Here is a 15189-nt window from a genome sequence, read left to right as displayed (position 1 = left end):
TAAAAGCGGGGAACAAATTTGCAAAGGTGTTTTTCCTACCCTCTTCATCAGAAAAGACAAAAATTAGTCACTAGAGGTAACTAGACCCTTACTAGTCTGGAGCCAGAAGCAAGCACCAGAGGAATATATCTATACAGCAAACTTTCCAACTAGCCTTTATATAACATTAATAGTTTCCATTTATCTGCCTTCCCACAGTTTATAGCACTAGAAACTCAAAGTCCTTTCTTCTTTAAAATTTATTGTTCCTTTGCTAAAATGATATACGCTTGAATTACTCATCATTTAGCGTTCCCATGTATAATCATGATACACAAGATAAACTTCTGTTTGCTTATCTCTTATTAATCTGTCTTCTGTCATTCTGTAATTTTAGACGGCTCCAGTCTGAGACTCTATCAGGGTAGGAGGGAAAATAATTTTTCCTCCCAGATGATAGCAACTTTGGAAATCACTGATTGGAACATAAGAAAAATATCTCACCTGACTTTAAACTTTATTTTCACATTTAAGGTATTAGGTTCTAGAATGTGTATGCTATTGCTCCCATCCCAGACATAGGCTTTATATGCATTTTAGGAAAATCAATATTCTATACCATGTTTTTTTATTCCATTTATTAGATACTATTATGCTAGTTATAAAACAAATTTTCCCAATAAAACATTTAATTTACTTTAGGTGACAAACTTTTATTTTCAAGATACTCGCTAACAGAAAAACGGTGTACTATATTCAGACTCAAAAATTCAAGACAACTATAAAGTGAAAATTCATGAAAGTTGCAGATATAGTCTCCAGGAAGCATAGCTCATTATATATGAACAAGATTTAAAACAAATCTATTGAATTAATTATATAAAGCAATTTGATCATCAATTTATAAAATGTCTGTGAAGAGTAACACCATATATGATACAATATATATTTTGTGTATTTATACATATATATATATATAAATATATAACTATGCATTTGTAGATATGCTATGGGACATATATTTAGCATAGCATCCAAAAAATAACTAATAATATTTTATTTCCACAGAAATTAAGACACCTAATCTTCAGATAAAAGTGGAAGTGAAAAATGTCTCAGGTAGTACAAACATTTGACTTATTCTATGTTTGCAGTATTTAACTATATAGAAATAAGCACACACATCCATAAATGCATGTACTAGTGCAGATTTTCTTTTTACTTACTCTATCACCTTTGAGACCCATGTCACCTTTGAATCCTGGAAAACCATCTTCACCCTAAAAAGTATAAATAATAAAACAAGTACTTAATCAATTGTTTGGAAAATACTATATAAATAATGAGTATTGATAATTAGGAAAAATTGTTCTGAGAAATATGAATCTTGCTTGTGAAAACTTTCTCTTCCCTATTTTAAACCTTTATTTCCAGTATTCTCTCATTTCCCCATAATTAATGACTCTAAGTTACTTTTCACTTTCATGCATTGGAGAAGGAAACAGCAACCCACTCCAGTGTTCTTGCCTGGAGAATCCCAGGGACGGGGGAGCCTGGTGGGCTGCCGTCTCTGGGGTCGCACAGAGTCGGACACGACTGAAGGGACTTAGCAGCAGCAGCAGCAGCAATGGCTCTAAGTTACTAGAAAACTTTTCACAAATGTGTTCGTTAAATCTTCTCTATCTTATGGGGAAAATAACCATTATCTTGTAACAACATGTGTCCTATGTTATTTGAACAAAGAAGTAAAAATTTAATTACCTTTGGTTTACAAGAACCCTGGATGACCAAATAAATTCTTTATCTTTGCTGATACATACCTATACATTTTATCTCATTCATCTTGTCTCCTGTGCTCTAGATAAATGTCTTCTGGTTCAACCTGTTCTCTATATTACAACCTCTCTTCAGGTGAAGAATAAGCAAATTAATATTATCCTTTATGCATAAATAGGGATTGCTAATTGGCACATATGCACAAACCAGGGATGCTGAAAACTGGGCATCCTTATCAAAGAGAGGAGAAATTTTGACTATGAAAATACTTCTAGTCATTTTTACTATATCCAGCTTCATGAATGACTTTACTGTCTCTTAATTTCAAGAAAAAAATTCCTAAGGAATAATCATTCATGTATTCAATAACATTAGTTGAGCAATTATTCAGAGCACTGTGGAGTAATTTGAAGTTTTTGTTTTACCAATAATTTGCATTAATTTTGGCTCAGGAGGAGGAGAATGGGTGTTTAGAGATTAAAGACATGAGGATAATGATAATGATGTACTGTGCTGGTACCAGTAGTGGTGGTGCTGAGGAGAGAAGGGTACTTGGAGAATTCACAGAGCAGCTGGTACCTTAATTAGCAGTTAGAGAATGGATGACTTGCAGAGTTTGAGAAAAAGGCCTGTCAGGCCAAGTATGAGAACAGAGCTAGGAAGATTAGTACTTACACTTCCACATCCTGCTATGGAAATGACCTTTACAAGACACAAAACTGATCATATCAATTTTTGGAATCAATGATTCCAAAGTGCTAATGATGACCATAAGCTGCCATCTCCCTCACGATCGAGGCTTTGTTCACCTCTATAGTTTTATCTTTGGTTTAAATATCCCTTCTACTTTCATCCAACACACTGGAACTGAATTTTACAAAAGCTGAATGTGCTGTATTTCCATTTGTAATTCTTGCATTGGTTAACCACTTCCACATACACACGCATCTGCAAATCTTTTACTTTCTCTGTCTACCTGGTGAGATTTTCCTCATCTTTTAGGATTTAGCTCATGATTCTGCTATGAATCAGTAAAGAATCTGCCTGCAATGCAGAAGACCTGGTTTTGATCCCTGGGTCAGGAGGATCCCCTGGAGAAGGGAATGGCAACTCACTCCAGTGATTCTTGCCTGGAAAATTCTATGGTCAGAGGATCCTGGTGGGCTACAGTCTGTGGGGTTGCAAAGAGTCAGAACAGGGCCCAGGGACTACACTTTCATTGCCATGAGGTATTCCATGACCTCATTCTTTGCCTATTAAAATTAACCTCTTCATCCTATGTGCCGCACTCATCATTTGTTAATATAACATAACATCCTGACTGAACCACAGGGGAATAATCACAGGTCTCTTTCTTTCTACTAAATGCTGAAAAACAAGTGAAGGTGAAGTCGCTCAGTCGTGTCCGACTCTGCCACCCTATGGACTGTAGCCTACCAGGCTTATCCGTCCATGGGATACAACAATCATGCCTAAGTAACCTCTAGCTCTCCAATGCCTACTATATTCTGACCCTCAAAATCATGATATATAACAGATATTTATTAAATGTAAATTTGGAATCATCCTTGCCTCAGTGTGAGTTTGGTAATGTATGCTAAGGTCCAGAAGATATAAGGTTAGTAAGGACATGTGAGACTTAGACCCGGAAGTGCTAAAGGCTAAGTCGCTTCAGTTGTGCCCCTTTGCAACCCCATGGACTATTGCCCTCCAGGCTCCTCTGTCTATGGATTCTCCAGGCAAGAATACTGGAGTGGGTTGCCATTCCCTTCTCCAGGGGATCTTCCTGACCCAGGGATCCAACTGGCATCTCTTATGTCTCCTGCATCGGCAGCAGCTTCTTTACCACTAGCGCCACCTGGGAAGCCAAGACCTGGAAAAGGAATCAAATTTGATATAGTGCCTTGAATGCAGCTGGGCAATAGCAGAGGCTTAAAAGCTGAAAATGACCACTTAAATTCCTATTGACCGGTGTCTTCATTACCTGATCCCTAGAGAGAAAAGTAATTACACAGTTGCCAAGTTTAGTTTAAAAAATTACTGCACTCTATGTCTAAAATAAATAATAGTTTTTAACATTTTTTTCAAGGAGAAATATTTTAAGAGAATATATAGTGAAGTAGAGGCTACTGCTATCAAAACTTTGTTTTCAATACATTCATAATTTTAAAAATAAATTAGTAAGTTAGTAAGAACATCCTTACAGTAAGTGACATTTTTAAAACAAATGGCACTTTCAAGCTACTAAGCTTTCCAGTCCTTAAATTATCAAATCTTAGTTAGTATTTTTAATTAATTTATTTTAATTGGAGGCTAATTACTTTACAATATTGTAGTGTTTTCTGCCATACATTGACATGAATTAACCATGGGTATACATGTGTCCCCCATCCTGAACCCACGTCCCACCTCCCTCCCCATCCCATTCCTCAGGTTGTCCCAGTGCACTGGCTTTGAGTGCCCTGTTTCATGCATTGAACGTAGACTGGAGGAAACAGGTTTTAGAAAACAGGTGAAAAAGGAATTCACCTGTGCCACTTGGTTGACTGGGTTATGTTGCTTAAGTTCTAAGGAATAAAGCTGAGTCTAAACAGTGGAGAATTTTATTCTAGTTAGGGCACTAACTTGGTAATTCAGCTTTCGTTAATTAATACTGCTATTTGTAAAAAGAAAATAGTTTCAATTTCCTTCCTCATCTCTTGAGATAATGGTTGATTATAATATATATTCAGAAAAACAATAGTGTACATTAAAATTAACTAGGATTTCATAGTTCTTTACAAAGTTTGAAAATAGGAAGAATTCTTGTTATAAAAAGTTTCCATTAAAATTTATACAATATTTCTCTAAATCTAGGTAAACAATATATTACTAGGTTAATATATGATATGGAATGAAAGGTACAACTGAAAAATATCTTAGAGGTTTTTTAGGATGAGGTCCTCATTTTATAGACTTAAAATAAAGCTCAGCGAAAGTAAGCAACCTAACTTTACAAGTTAGCTTTACAACTTTACTGTGAGCACTATAATCAGAACTCAGAATGTTTAATTCCCAATTAAAAATATTAATTCTTTCTCTATATATCTACTTGTTTCTTCTGAGATCATATGCAACTCAAAATAACCAATAATATAAAATTTTTTTCCATACATTTTTTTTTCCTGAGTATGTTTCTTCTCACAAATATCTCATCATCTATAATTTTATTTTCCTTTGCATTTGCCACTACCCCTCCTTCCAAAAAGTTCACAACTTTCCCACTCCAATTATATACCTTTCATATAAACACTGCCTTCCCTAAAATTCTTGGTGGGCACTAATTCCAGATAAAAAATTTGAATTGATATTTAAATGTATTAACAACAAAAACTGAGATTCTAAGTTCCAAACTGAGACTATATATATATACATACTTTTTTTTTTTTTGCCTAGGCTACTTGCAAATAATTACGAGTTCAACATTGTCTAAGCCATCACTCTGCTGTCAGCTCAGTAAGACACTATACCCTGAAGTTCAACTGAGATGATAAAGATGAATTGGGATTCAAACCAAAGTAGCTGAGTTAATTTAAAACACATGACATATTTTCACGCAGTAGACTTGACAATATAGTCGCATACTTTGACAATGCCTCTGTATGTTACCTATTTATTGTTTTCAGAAAATAAAATATGACATATATAATAAATACATCCCTTCTTGTCATTTATTCCTTACTGATATCAAATCCATTCAAGGTGCTTTTAATAATATTATGACTGTAGGAATAAACAGTTATCCTTGAAATAAAAATGTATATTCCATATATTTCTCATGAAATTCCCATAACACTTTGTACTTTGTGTTATAAAATGTAATATAGTAAGAATTAATGCAGTACCAGTTCTGAGTAGTGTCATTCCATTTCAACATAATCATTGAGGATGTGGGAGCTCTACATTTATCTTAAACATTTCTCCCACCAGGGAGGCCATTTAATGAAAAAAAAAATCTCAATTTTGTTTTCTTCATCAAATTAAATTATAAGCATCCTTTAAAATAGTGCATATTCTTTCATTCACATTTATTTGGTTTTACTCTTTATTTCCTTCTCATTTAAGCTTTTGCTATGCATGCATTATCACATACAAAGACTTCTTCTTCCAACAATTAATTCCTATTTTGTACTTTATTTCAATTTATGAAGAATGAAAATTTTAGTAGAGAAAAAAGGGAATAAATATTCCTCTGTTATGCATATAATTGGATCCAATCCAGTCTTAACAAATACAATCATACAGTCAATCTTATAATTTAGAATAGTTAAAGACATGTAAAAATAAAACTTTAGCAGAATTGATTTTATATATGATATACCTTTTTTTTCTTCTATAATTTCATCCTCATCCAAGGATATAAAACTTTTCTTTTAAAGTTTCCAGGATACAGAGTCCAAAATTATTAGACTTGCAGTGTCTGATACATAAGTAATCATTCAATATATGAGAAATGAAATATCTATTGAATAAATTTAATTTTTTATACAATACCAATTAAAATCACCTAAATAAATTATGTTTTACCTTTTCACCTTTAGAGCCCTTGAGACCTCTGACACCATCTGCTCCCTATGGAATAAATTAGAGAAATTAAATGACTATAATATTTTACATTGAAATTAAATAATGTGGAAAATATAATATTATTTACCTTTACTCCTCGGGGACCAGGGTAGCCAATGGGACCCTGTGGACCAGGAGGGCCCTGTAAAAGACCCAATGCAATTTAAATACATAATGTACTGAAAGTGTCCCTCACTCACATACTACAGTTTTACCAAATAATCTCTAAGAAGATGATATTTTTCCACTTTTGGTAAAAATTTATTTGGTAGCTTATCATTTCTATCTAAAGTGAGATATGAGGAACAAACATATCATATATTTATGTTAAAGTAAGATAAATGTCATAAATATATGAAGTAATATAAATAATCATATATTAATAATTAATTTCTTTTCTAAGATTGAAAAAAATCTGATGTCCTTGATGTCTACAAAAAACAGCTACAGATTAACCAAAAGGATAAATAATTTCTAACCAAAAAATGGCATTAAATTTACAGCATTTACATCAAGAAAATGATCAAAATTATATATCTTCCACAGCTGGCTTCATTTCACTATTCTATCTAAGGGAAATAATATATAACATACAGTAGTAATGCTATTTTAATAAGAATCTAAAATTAGCAACTCTACATAAAAATGATCTTACCCTGCTACTGTAATCCAAAAGTAGTATTAAGATTGAATAAGTTTTAATTTTGATATTTTATTTAGATATTTTGATAACTGTTTCTCTTTCAATTCCCATCTTATGTAAAGATTATCAGAAAGTAATAAATATAGATCAAATTCAAGTGACATAAACACTTTAACAATATTCAGTAGTTCTTGTCCAATTTCATTATTATTATTTATAATCATGTATTCCACATATACTATATTTGCAGAACGTGAATGTATTTCTGATCATGAGAATTTTTTTTTAACTGAGAATGATAGGCTAATTGATCTAATTGATCAAATTGCCAATACAGAATTAAAAGTTATCTAACTAAGACATATCTTTTTTTATTCCCTAAATTAAAAGTTACTTTAGAGACATGATTTATACCTAAATGTTAGCAAACATTCTTTTGAAAGTAAATACATATTACAGGTGGAGAGTATTTTTCGCTACTTATTTTCTAATATTCATAGCCCTAAATGATCAAATATATATATATATATATATATGTATATGTATCTCATAGAAATGACCAAAGCAAGGCATTTTCTCTAGGAGATAAGGTGACAGAACATTTAAATAATACTTTGTAACATACCAGGGAACCTTTTTCTCCAGACTGGCCTTCTTTTCCAGGATGACCCTACATTTGTCAAAAATATATACTGATGAGATGCAATATTAATGGTAATATATAATATGAAATTGTTCCCTTTTTTCCACATGCTGAGGTTTTACTCTTTATGTTTCAAAATATATTAAATATTTTGCATCACTCTATATAACTTTAAATAATATTGGAAACTAGTATTTGGAAAGAAACATAAGTTTATATTGGCTTGGTGCAAATTTCACCAATGACATAATGAACTTGAGAGACAGTTTGGGAAAAGCACATAAAGCATGCATATTATTCATGAACAGTTTGACCCCAATCTCAATTAGTTTTAAATAAAAGTGTTTCAGTCTAACTTCTATTTGCATATTGATTAAATAATTATACTCACATCTTTACAAGGCAACTAAGAACATCAATGGGACATTTAAAACACAGCAACATCATAAACACCAATGGTGTTTTTAATCAAGTTACTGAGAGTTGGTAAATAAAAATGCACAGCTCCAAAACAACTCTACTCAATGAAAACAAGCAATAACAGGATGAAAATTTTTATACCTTAGTTCTGAGTAAGTAGTTTCAAGAGAAAAAAAAGAAGCATAAATAAAAGGTTTTCAAATAACAACCATGGATATTACATGATTACATAATTTATTGCTATATGATAAGATACAATAAACATTGCTATATTTTTAGAAAAGTAAGGAATCCCTGAACACAGATGAATTTTCATGTAAGGTGTCTGAGGAAACTTACAAAAGATGAGGAATATCACCTGGACTCTCAAGAAACGTGTTCTTTGAAAAGGAAGAGAAGATATAAAGTATTTTCTATGAAAAGAAAAGGACATAACAAAAAGTATAGCAATAGAAAATGTAGAGCCTACTAAGAGAAAAGTGAGAGGTAGGAAAATATGAGATTCTGGCAGACAGTGGTCCTAAGACCACTGGGAGCTCTTTAAAGATTTTGCAGTATGGAAACTACATGATTAAATAGAATTTTAGAGAGATCAATGTTTAATTACTGGCTCAATTTGCTTTTATTACTGAATTCATACAATCACTTCTAAACACATGTAAAATCTATTTTTGAAAATGAAATATGGAAAGTTTAATGACCAGGTAACTACTACTTACAGGAGGCCCATCAGCACCAGGAAGTCCTGCAAGCCCTGGTTTTCCTTGTGGACCCTAATTGAATAGAAAAAAAGAATATTTTCATTAAAAAAAAATGTAAAGTCTGACTTTGTACATAGGAATATACTGCTAATAAGATTCTTAATTTGAGTCGCCAATCTTTATCTATAAATTGCACATATCTAAATACTTTTTAACATGTTTTGTAGAAAAATGGTATATAAAGATAGATGAAAATAAAATTTAACATATGTCAAAAACACATTAGTTTTTTTATCTAGCTTTTAATCCTGTGTGTTTTTTAATTTGCAATTAAATTAATTGCTAATTAATTTAATTTTTGCATACCACAATAAATTGTTGCTTATAGACTAAAAGGGTATCCCAGGTGATGCTAGTGGTAAACAGTCTGCCTGCCAATGCAGGAGATGTGAGAGACAGTCTGGATCCTTGGATTGGGAAGATCCCTTGGAGAAGGAGATAGCAACCCACTCCAGAATTCTTGCCTGGAGAATCCCATGGGCAGAGGAGCTTGGAGGGCTACAATCCATAGGATCGCAGAGTCAGACATGAGTGAAGCAATTTAGCACACATGCATGCACAGAGTAAAAAGAAAAAAAAATATAGGTCCATATGCAATCATTATATTCATTGATATACATTGATTTACATCACTGAAAAAGCAAATACTGGATATTTCCATAATGACACTGATAAGTTCCTATTCACAGGGAACTCAATATGAAAGTGAAAGTCACTCAGTTGTGTCTGACTCTTTGAGATTGTATAGTCCGTGGAATTCTCCAGACCAGAACACTGGAGTGGGCAGCCTTTCTCTCCTCCAGGGGATCTTCCCAACCCAGGGATCAAACCCAGGTCTCCCACATTGCAACCGGATTCTTTCCAGCTGAGCAACAAGTTGGACTATAAAGAAAGTTGAGCACTGAAGAATTGATGCTTTTGAAAAGTGGTGTTGGAGAAGACTCTTGAGAATCCCTTGGATGGTAAGGAGATCAAACCAGTCCATCTTAAAGGAAATCAGTCCTGAATATTCATTGGAAGGACTGATGCTGAAGTTGAACTCCAATATTTTGGCCACCTGATGCGAAGAATTGACTCATTGGGAAAGACCCTCATGCTGGGAAAGATTGAAGGCAGGAGAAGAAGGGGATGACAGAGGATGAGACGGTTGGATGGCATAACCGACTCAATGGATATGAGTTTGAGCAAGCTCCAGGAGCTGGTGATGGACAGGGAAGCCTGGTATGCTGCAGTCCATGAGGTCACAAAGAGTTGGACAGAACTGAGTGAATGAACTGAACTGAACTGAACTGATACTCAATATCCCTTGATAAACTATAATGGAAAAAAACATGACAAAGAATGTATGTGCATGTGTGTGTGTGTGTATAACTGAATCACTTTGTTGTACAGCAGAAATTAACACATTGTAAATCAGCTATATTTCAACAAAATAATTTTTTTAATGTGCCAGTTCAAATAGTTGCATAGTAACATTGATTAAACATCAGTAATAATTAACATAAGGAATATGTTATAGATTATGTTACTCATAAGACATAGAAACAAATAATAATAAAGTAACTATTTATTCAATAGATTAATCTGTGTTTAATCACAAAGGATTTCAGATATCATTTAATTTGATCACTGGTTAGGTTGGAACATGCTAAGAATGATTATTGCAAGCAGACCCTTCACTGGGAGAAAAACTGGCTTTCTACTTGGAATAATTAACTTTATCAAGTCTTTAAAGCTCAAGCCATTTCTGCTTGCTCATGATTAGTCGGGATTTAGAAACAATTAAAAGAGCAAGGATACATCAGCAAGTCTAGATGCTGGATGTAAAGGGAGTTTTCCATTCTCAGACAGTATTTAAGAAAAGCATTGTTTTCATGTATATGGATAGTACAGAGTTTAACAAGAAAGCCTCATTTAAATCACTATGGAACAACAACAACCAAAAATAACCTATAAATTAAATAATCTGGACTTTATAACTGAATTTAATTGCATCTCATTTTTATAGGCTTTAAAAGTTTCAATTCTCTTCACCACTGTGCAAAGTCATATACAGTCAAGTAATCTAATATTATAAAATAACTGCTATAAAATCCTGATTCTTTTATGACAGTGTTTTACCTTTCACTTAAATCATTTTTTGCTCTCAGTACAATATACTTATTTCTTCAAAACAAAATGTAGAATACAAAAGCAAAACTATTTCCATAATTATTATTTCCAGCAGGCATGATATTTCTATGACAATGACCTTGTGTATAAGACTATGTTGTTGTTTTTTTTTGTTGTTGTTGCTACATATTTAAGTGTAGATTAGAAATACTAAAAGTCTTGTACTATAGGATTTTTAAAAATCAAGTTAAAATCGATCCATTTATTTTAAAATGGAAGCTCTATGACAGTACAGTATTTTGTCTGCTTTCTTAACTGCTTGTTATTTCCCTAAAGGAATGGCAATAAATTTAAATGAATGAATGCCATATTTTTTGGAGTTTAATAAAATAGTTAAAATTTGTTGTGTTCCTGTGTGCTATATTAAGCAATATATGATATATATTATATATATGTATACTGTCCATTTTAATTCTCAAGCAATTTCATGAAATTTCATCATCTAAGATTTTGAGTAATTAACCAATGCTAATATATCACAGAGTTGCAATATAAATGAATCCAGATCTGTAGCCATATTTTCAAAGTCTTTGCCTTTAGCTAATATTTGTTTTGTGTCTTGCTATTTCTTCTTTAGCTCACAGAGTTATACAATATCATTTGTTTTCTATAAAGCAATTAATATATGAGTGATGGAAATTCTGAAAGCGTAAATTAAATCACAGGACATAAAAGTATATTTAAGTTATTGCATGTCAGAAGAGCAATATAGTGGTCATCCAGTTTGGATAATTAACTTATTGTTATAAAATATTTTATCCCAAATATAATAAAAGTACAGGCAACAATAACTTATGATAAAAATGTTATTGGGAATTAAAAATATATGACACTTCTAAAATTATATTTAACTGTGAGATTTAACTGTGGGTTGCACAATCTGATTAAAAACATTATTCACCAAGTTTTGAAAGACAAGGCTCTTGAGCCAGAATAAACAGAACACAAATCTAAAATAAAATATATACCATAGACACAAAATAAATAAAACGCATTTCTTTCGTGTTCTTTCTCCTTTGATAGAAAGAGACTGTTTTTGAACTCAAGAGCTAGATGTGTTTAAAGCAGAAAAAGAAGCAGGTTATGCTTAATGCTAGCTCTCTTCCTACCACAAGAAGTGCAGTGAACCAGACCCTATATTTTACCTGTGTCTCAACATGGTGAATTCAGATACACCAACTTTCCTTAAAATCAAATTTTTCCTCTAAGACTCCAGTGCAGGGATGGTATTATTATAGAAAATTTAATAGGCACACGCCTCAAGTGCAATTTATTACAAACATAATATGGTTATGATGAGTTAATCTAAGATATGATAAGAGTGGTCCAGATTAAAATCCCTGATCTAAAGCACCTTTGGTGCCTAATATTTTAAATAAATCAACTATTTCCAATAGCCCTCTGATACTGTAATCATATAGAAAATACACAGAAAAAAAGCACTTTAGAGACCACTGAAGTTTGATATGAAAATGAAGAAGGGCAAAGGCTAAACAAGAGATGGCTTTACAGATGGACATCATCAAATGGTCAATGTTGAAATCAAACTGATTTCATTTCTTTGTAGCTGAAGATGGAGAAACTGTATACGGTCAGCAAAAATAAGACCCGGAGCTGATTGTGGCTCAGATCATCAGCTTTCATAGTAAAATTCAGGCTTAAACTAAAGAAGACTGGGAAAAACACTAAGCCAGCCAGATATGACTTGAGTCAAATCTTGTGTGAATTCCCAGTAGAGGTAATGAATAGATTCAACGGACTATAACACTGTGCCTGAAGAACTATGGACAGCAGTCTGTAATATTGTACAGGAGGTGGTGAACAAAACCATCCCAAAGAAAAAGAAAGCAAGAGGCAAAGTGTTTATCTGAGGAGGCTTTACAAATAGCAGAATGAAGACAAGTGAAAAGCAGGCGAGAGAGGGAAAGGTACATCCAATTAAATGCAGAGTTTCAAAGAATAGCTGGAAGAGACAAGAAGGCCTTCTTCAATGAACAATGCATAAAACTGGAGGAAAAGAACAAAAGGGGAAAGACTAGAGATCTCTTCAGGAAAATTGGAAACATCGAGGGAGCATTCTGCCCAAAGATGGACACAATAAAGGATAAAAAAGGTAGAGAATAGTAAATGCTGAAGAGATCAAGAAGAGATGGAAAGAATACACAGAAGAACTGTATTAAAAAAAATCTTAATGAACTGAATTACTATGATTGTGTGGTTAGTCCCCCAGAACCAGACATTCTAGAGTATGAAGTCTAGAGGGCCTTAAGAAGCATTGCTATTAATAAACCTAGTGGATGCAATGAAATTCCAGCAGAACTATTCACATTCCTAAAGGAGGATGTCACTAAGTCAGCAAATCTGGAAGATCCAGCAGTGGCCACAGGAGTAGAAAAGGTCAGTCCTCATCCCAGTTCCCAAGAAGGGTAACACCAAAGAATGTGCTAACCATCGAACAATTGCACACATCTCCCATGCTAGTGAGGTCATGCTTAAAATCTTGTATGCTAGGCTTCAGCAGTATGTGAACCAAGAACTTCCAGATGTCCAAGCTGTGTTTAGAAAAGGAAGAGGAACTAGAGATCAAATTGGCAAAATTTGCTGCATTATAGAGAAAGCAAAGGAACTTCAGAAAAACATCTATCTCTGTTTCATCAACTATGATCAAGCCTTTGACTGTGTGGATCATTACAAACTGTGGAAAGCTCTTAGAGAGATGGGAATACCAGACGATCTTACCAGCCTCCTCAGAAACCTGTATGTGGGTCAAGAAGCAGCATTTAGAACCTTGTATGGAACAACTGATTGGTTCAATGTTGAGAAAGGAGCACGACAGGGCTGTCTGCTGTAACCCTGTTTTTTTAACCTATATGCTGAGAACATCATAAGAAATGCCAGGCTGGATGTTATAAGCTGGAATCAAGGTAGGCAGGAGAAACATCAATAACCTCAGATAGGCAGATGATACCACTCTAATGGCAGAAAGTGTAGAGGAACTAAAGGGCCTCTGAAAGAGTTGACTTAAGACTAAATATTAAGAAACTAAGATCACATCATTCAGCCCCATTACTGCATGGCAAATAGAAGGGGAAAAGGTGGAAGCAGTGACAGATTTCCCCTTCTTGGGCTTCAAAATCACAGCGGACTGTGACCTCAGCCATGAAATCAGAAGACTATTGCTTCTTGGCAGGAAAGCAATGACAAACCTAGACAGTGTGTTGAAAAGCAGAGATATTACTCTGCTGACATGGTCCGTGTATTCAAGGCTATGGTCTTCCCTATGGTCATGTATGGATGTGAGAACAGGACCGTAAAGGAAGTGGAGCACCAAAGAATCGATGCCTTTGAACTGTGGTGCTGGAGAGGACATCTCAAAGTCCCTTAACTGCAAGGAGATCAGATCAGTTCAGTTCAGTTCAGTTCAGTTGCTCAGTCCATCCAACTCTTTGCAATCCCATGGACTGCAGCACACCAGGCCTCCCTGTCCATCACCAACTCCCAGAGTTTACTCAAACTCATGTCCATTGAGTCAGTGAGACCCCTTGGACTGGAGCTTCTTTCAGGCTCCTCTGTCCATGGGATTTCCCAGGCAAGAATACTAGAGTGGGTTGCCATTTCCTTCTTCAGGGGATCCTCCTGACTGAGGGATTGAACCTGTGTTTCCTACATTGCACACAGATTCTTTACTGCTGAGCCACCAGGGAAGATGAAAGAATATATACAAAAGGTCAAAAAGCATATAAAAATAAGCCCCAAATCTCTAGTGATTAGGGAAATGCCAATTAATACTACAATAAGGTACTATTTCACACCAACAAAAATAACCATAATTAAAGAGAGAAAATATGTTAGTATAGCTGAGCATCTGGAAAAACTAGTTCAGTTCAGTTCTGTTCAGTCACTCAGTTGTGTCCAACTCTTTACGACCCTATGGACTGCAGCATGCCAGGCCTCCCTGTACATCATCAACTTCCGGAATTTACTCAAACTCATGTCCATTGAATCGATGATGCCATACAACCATCTCATCCTCTGCCATCCCCCTCTCCTCCTACCTTCAATCTTTCCCAGCATCAGGGTCTTTTTAAATGAGTCAGCTCTTCACATCAGGTGGCCAAAATATTGGAGTTTCCTCTTCATCATCAGTCCTTCCAATGAATATTCAGGATTGATTTGCTTTATGATGGACT

At 34.1% G+C, this 15189-nt stretch overlaps 1 protein-coding gene across 2 annotated transcripts in view; it reads right to left on the bottom strand.

Annotated features, from left to right (window-relative positions):
- The window catches only part of COL11A1 (collagen type XI alpha 1 chain), a 223393-nt gene that overhangs the window by 105354 nt on the left and 102850 nt on the right, over nt 1-15189 (bottom strand). For both annotated transcript variants that reach the window (XM_027536365.1, XM_027536366.1), the window contains exons 25-29: nt 8786-8839; nt 7629-7673; nt 6449-6502; nt 6322-6366; nt 1206-1259 (exon numbers count right to left, since the gene is read on the bottom strand). In XM_027536365.1, coding sequence (XP_027392166.1) covers nt 1206-1259; nt 6322-6366; nt 6449-6502; nt 7629-7673; nt 8786-8839 — 252 coding nt within the window. The remainder of the gene's footprint in view (nt 1-1205; nt 1260-6321; nt 6367-6448; nt 6503-7628; nt 7674-8785; nt 8840-15189) is intronic.

Source organism: Bos indicus x Bos taurus, chromosome 3, assembly GCF_003369695.1.
Source record: "Bos indicus x Bos taurus breed Angus x Brahman F1 hybrid chromosome 3, Bos_hybrid_MaternalHap_v2.0, whole genome shotgun sequence".
NCBI lineage: Eukaryota > Metazoa > Chordata > Mammalia > Artiodactyla > Bovidae > Bos > Bos indicus x Bos taurus.
The sequence above is the reverse complement of the archived record's forward strand: the minus strand, read 5'-3'. Positions and strand labels throughout refer to the sequence as shown.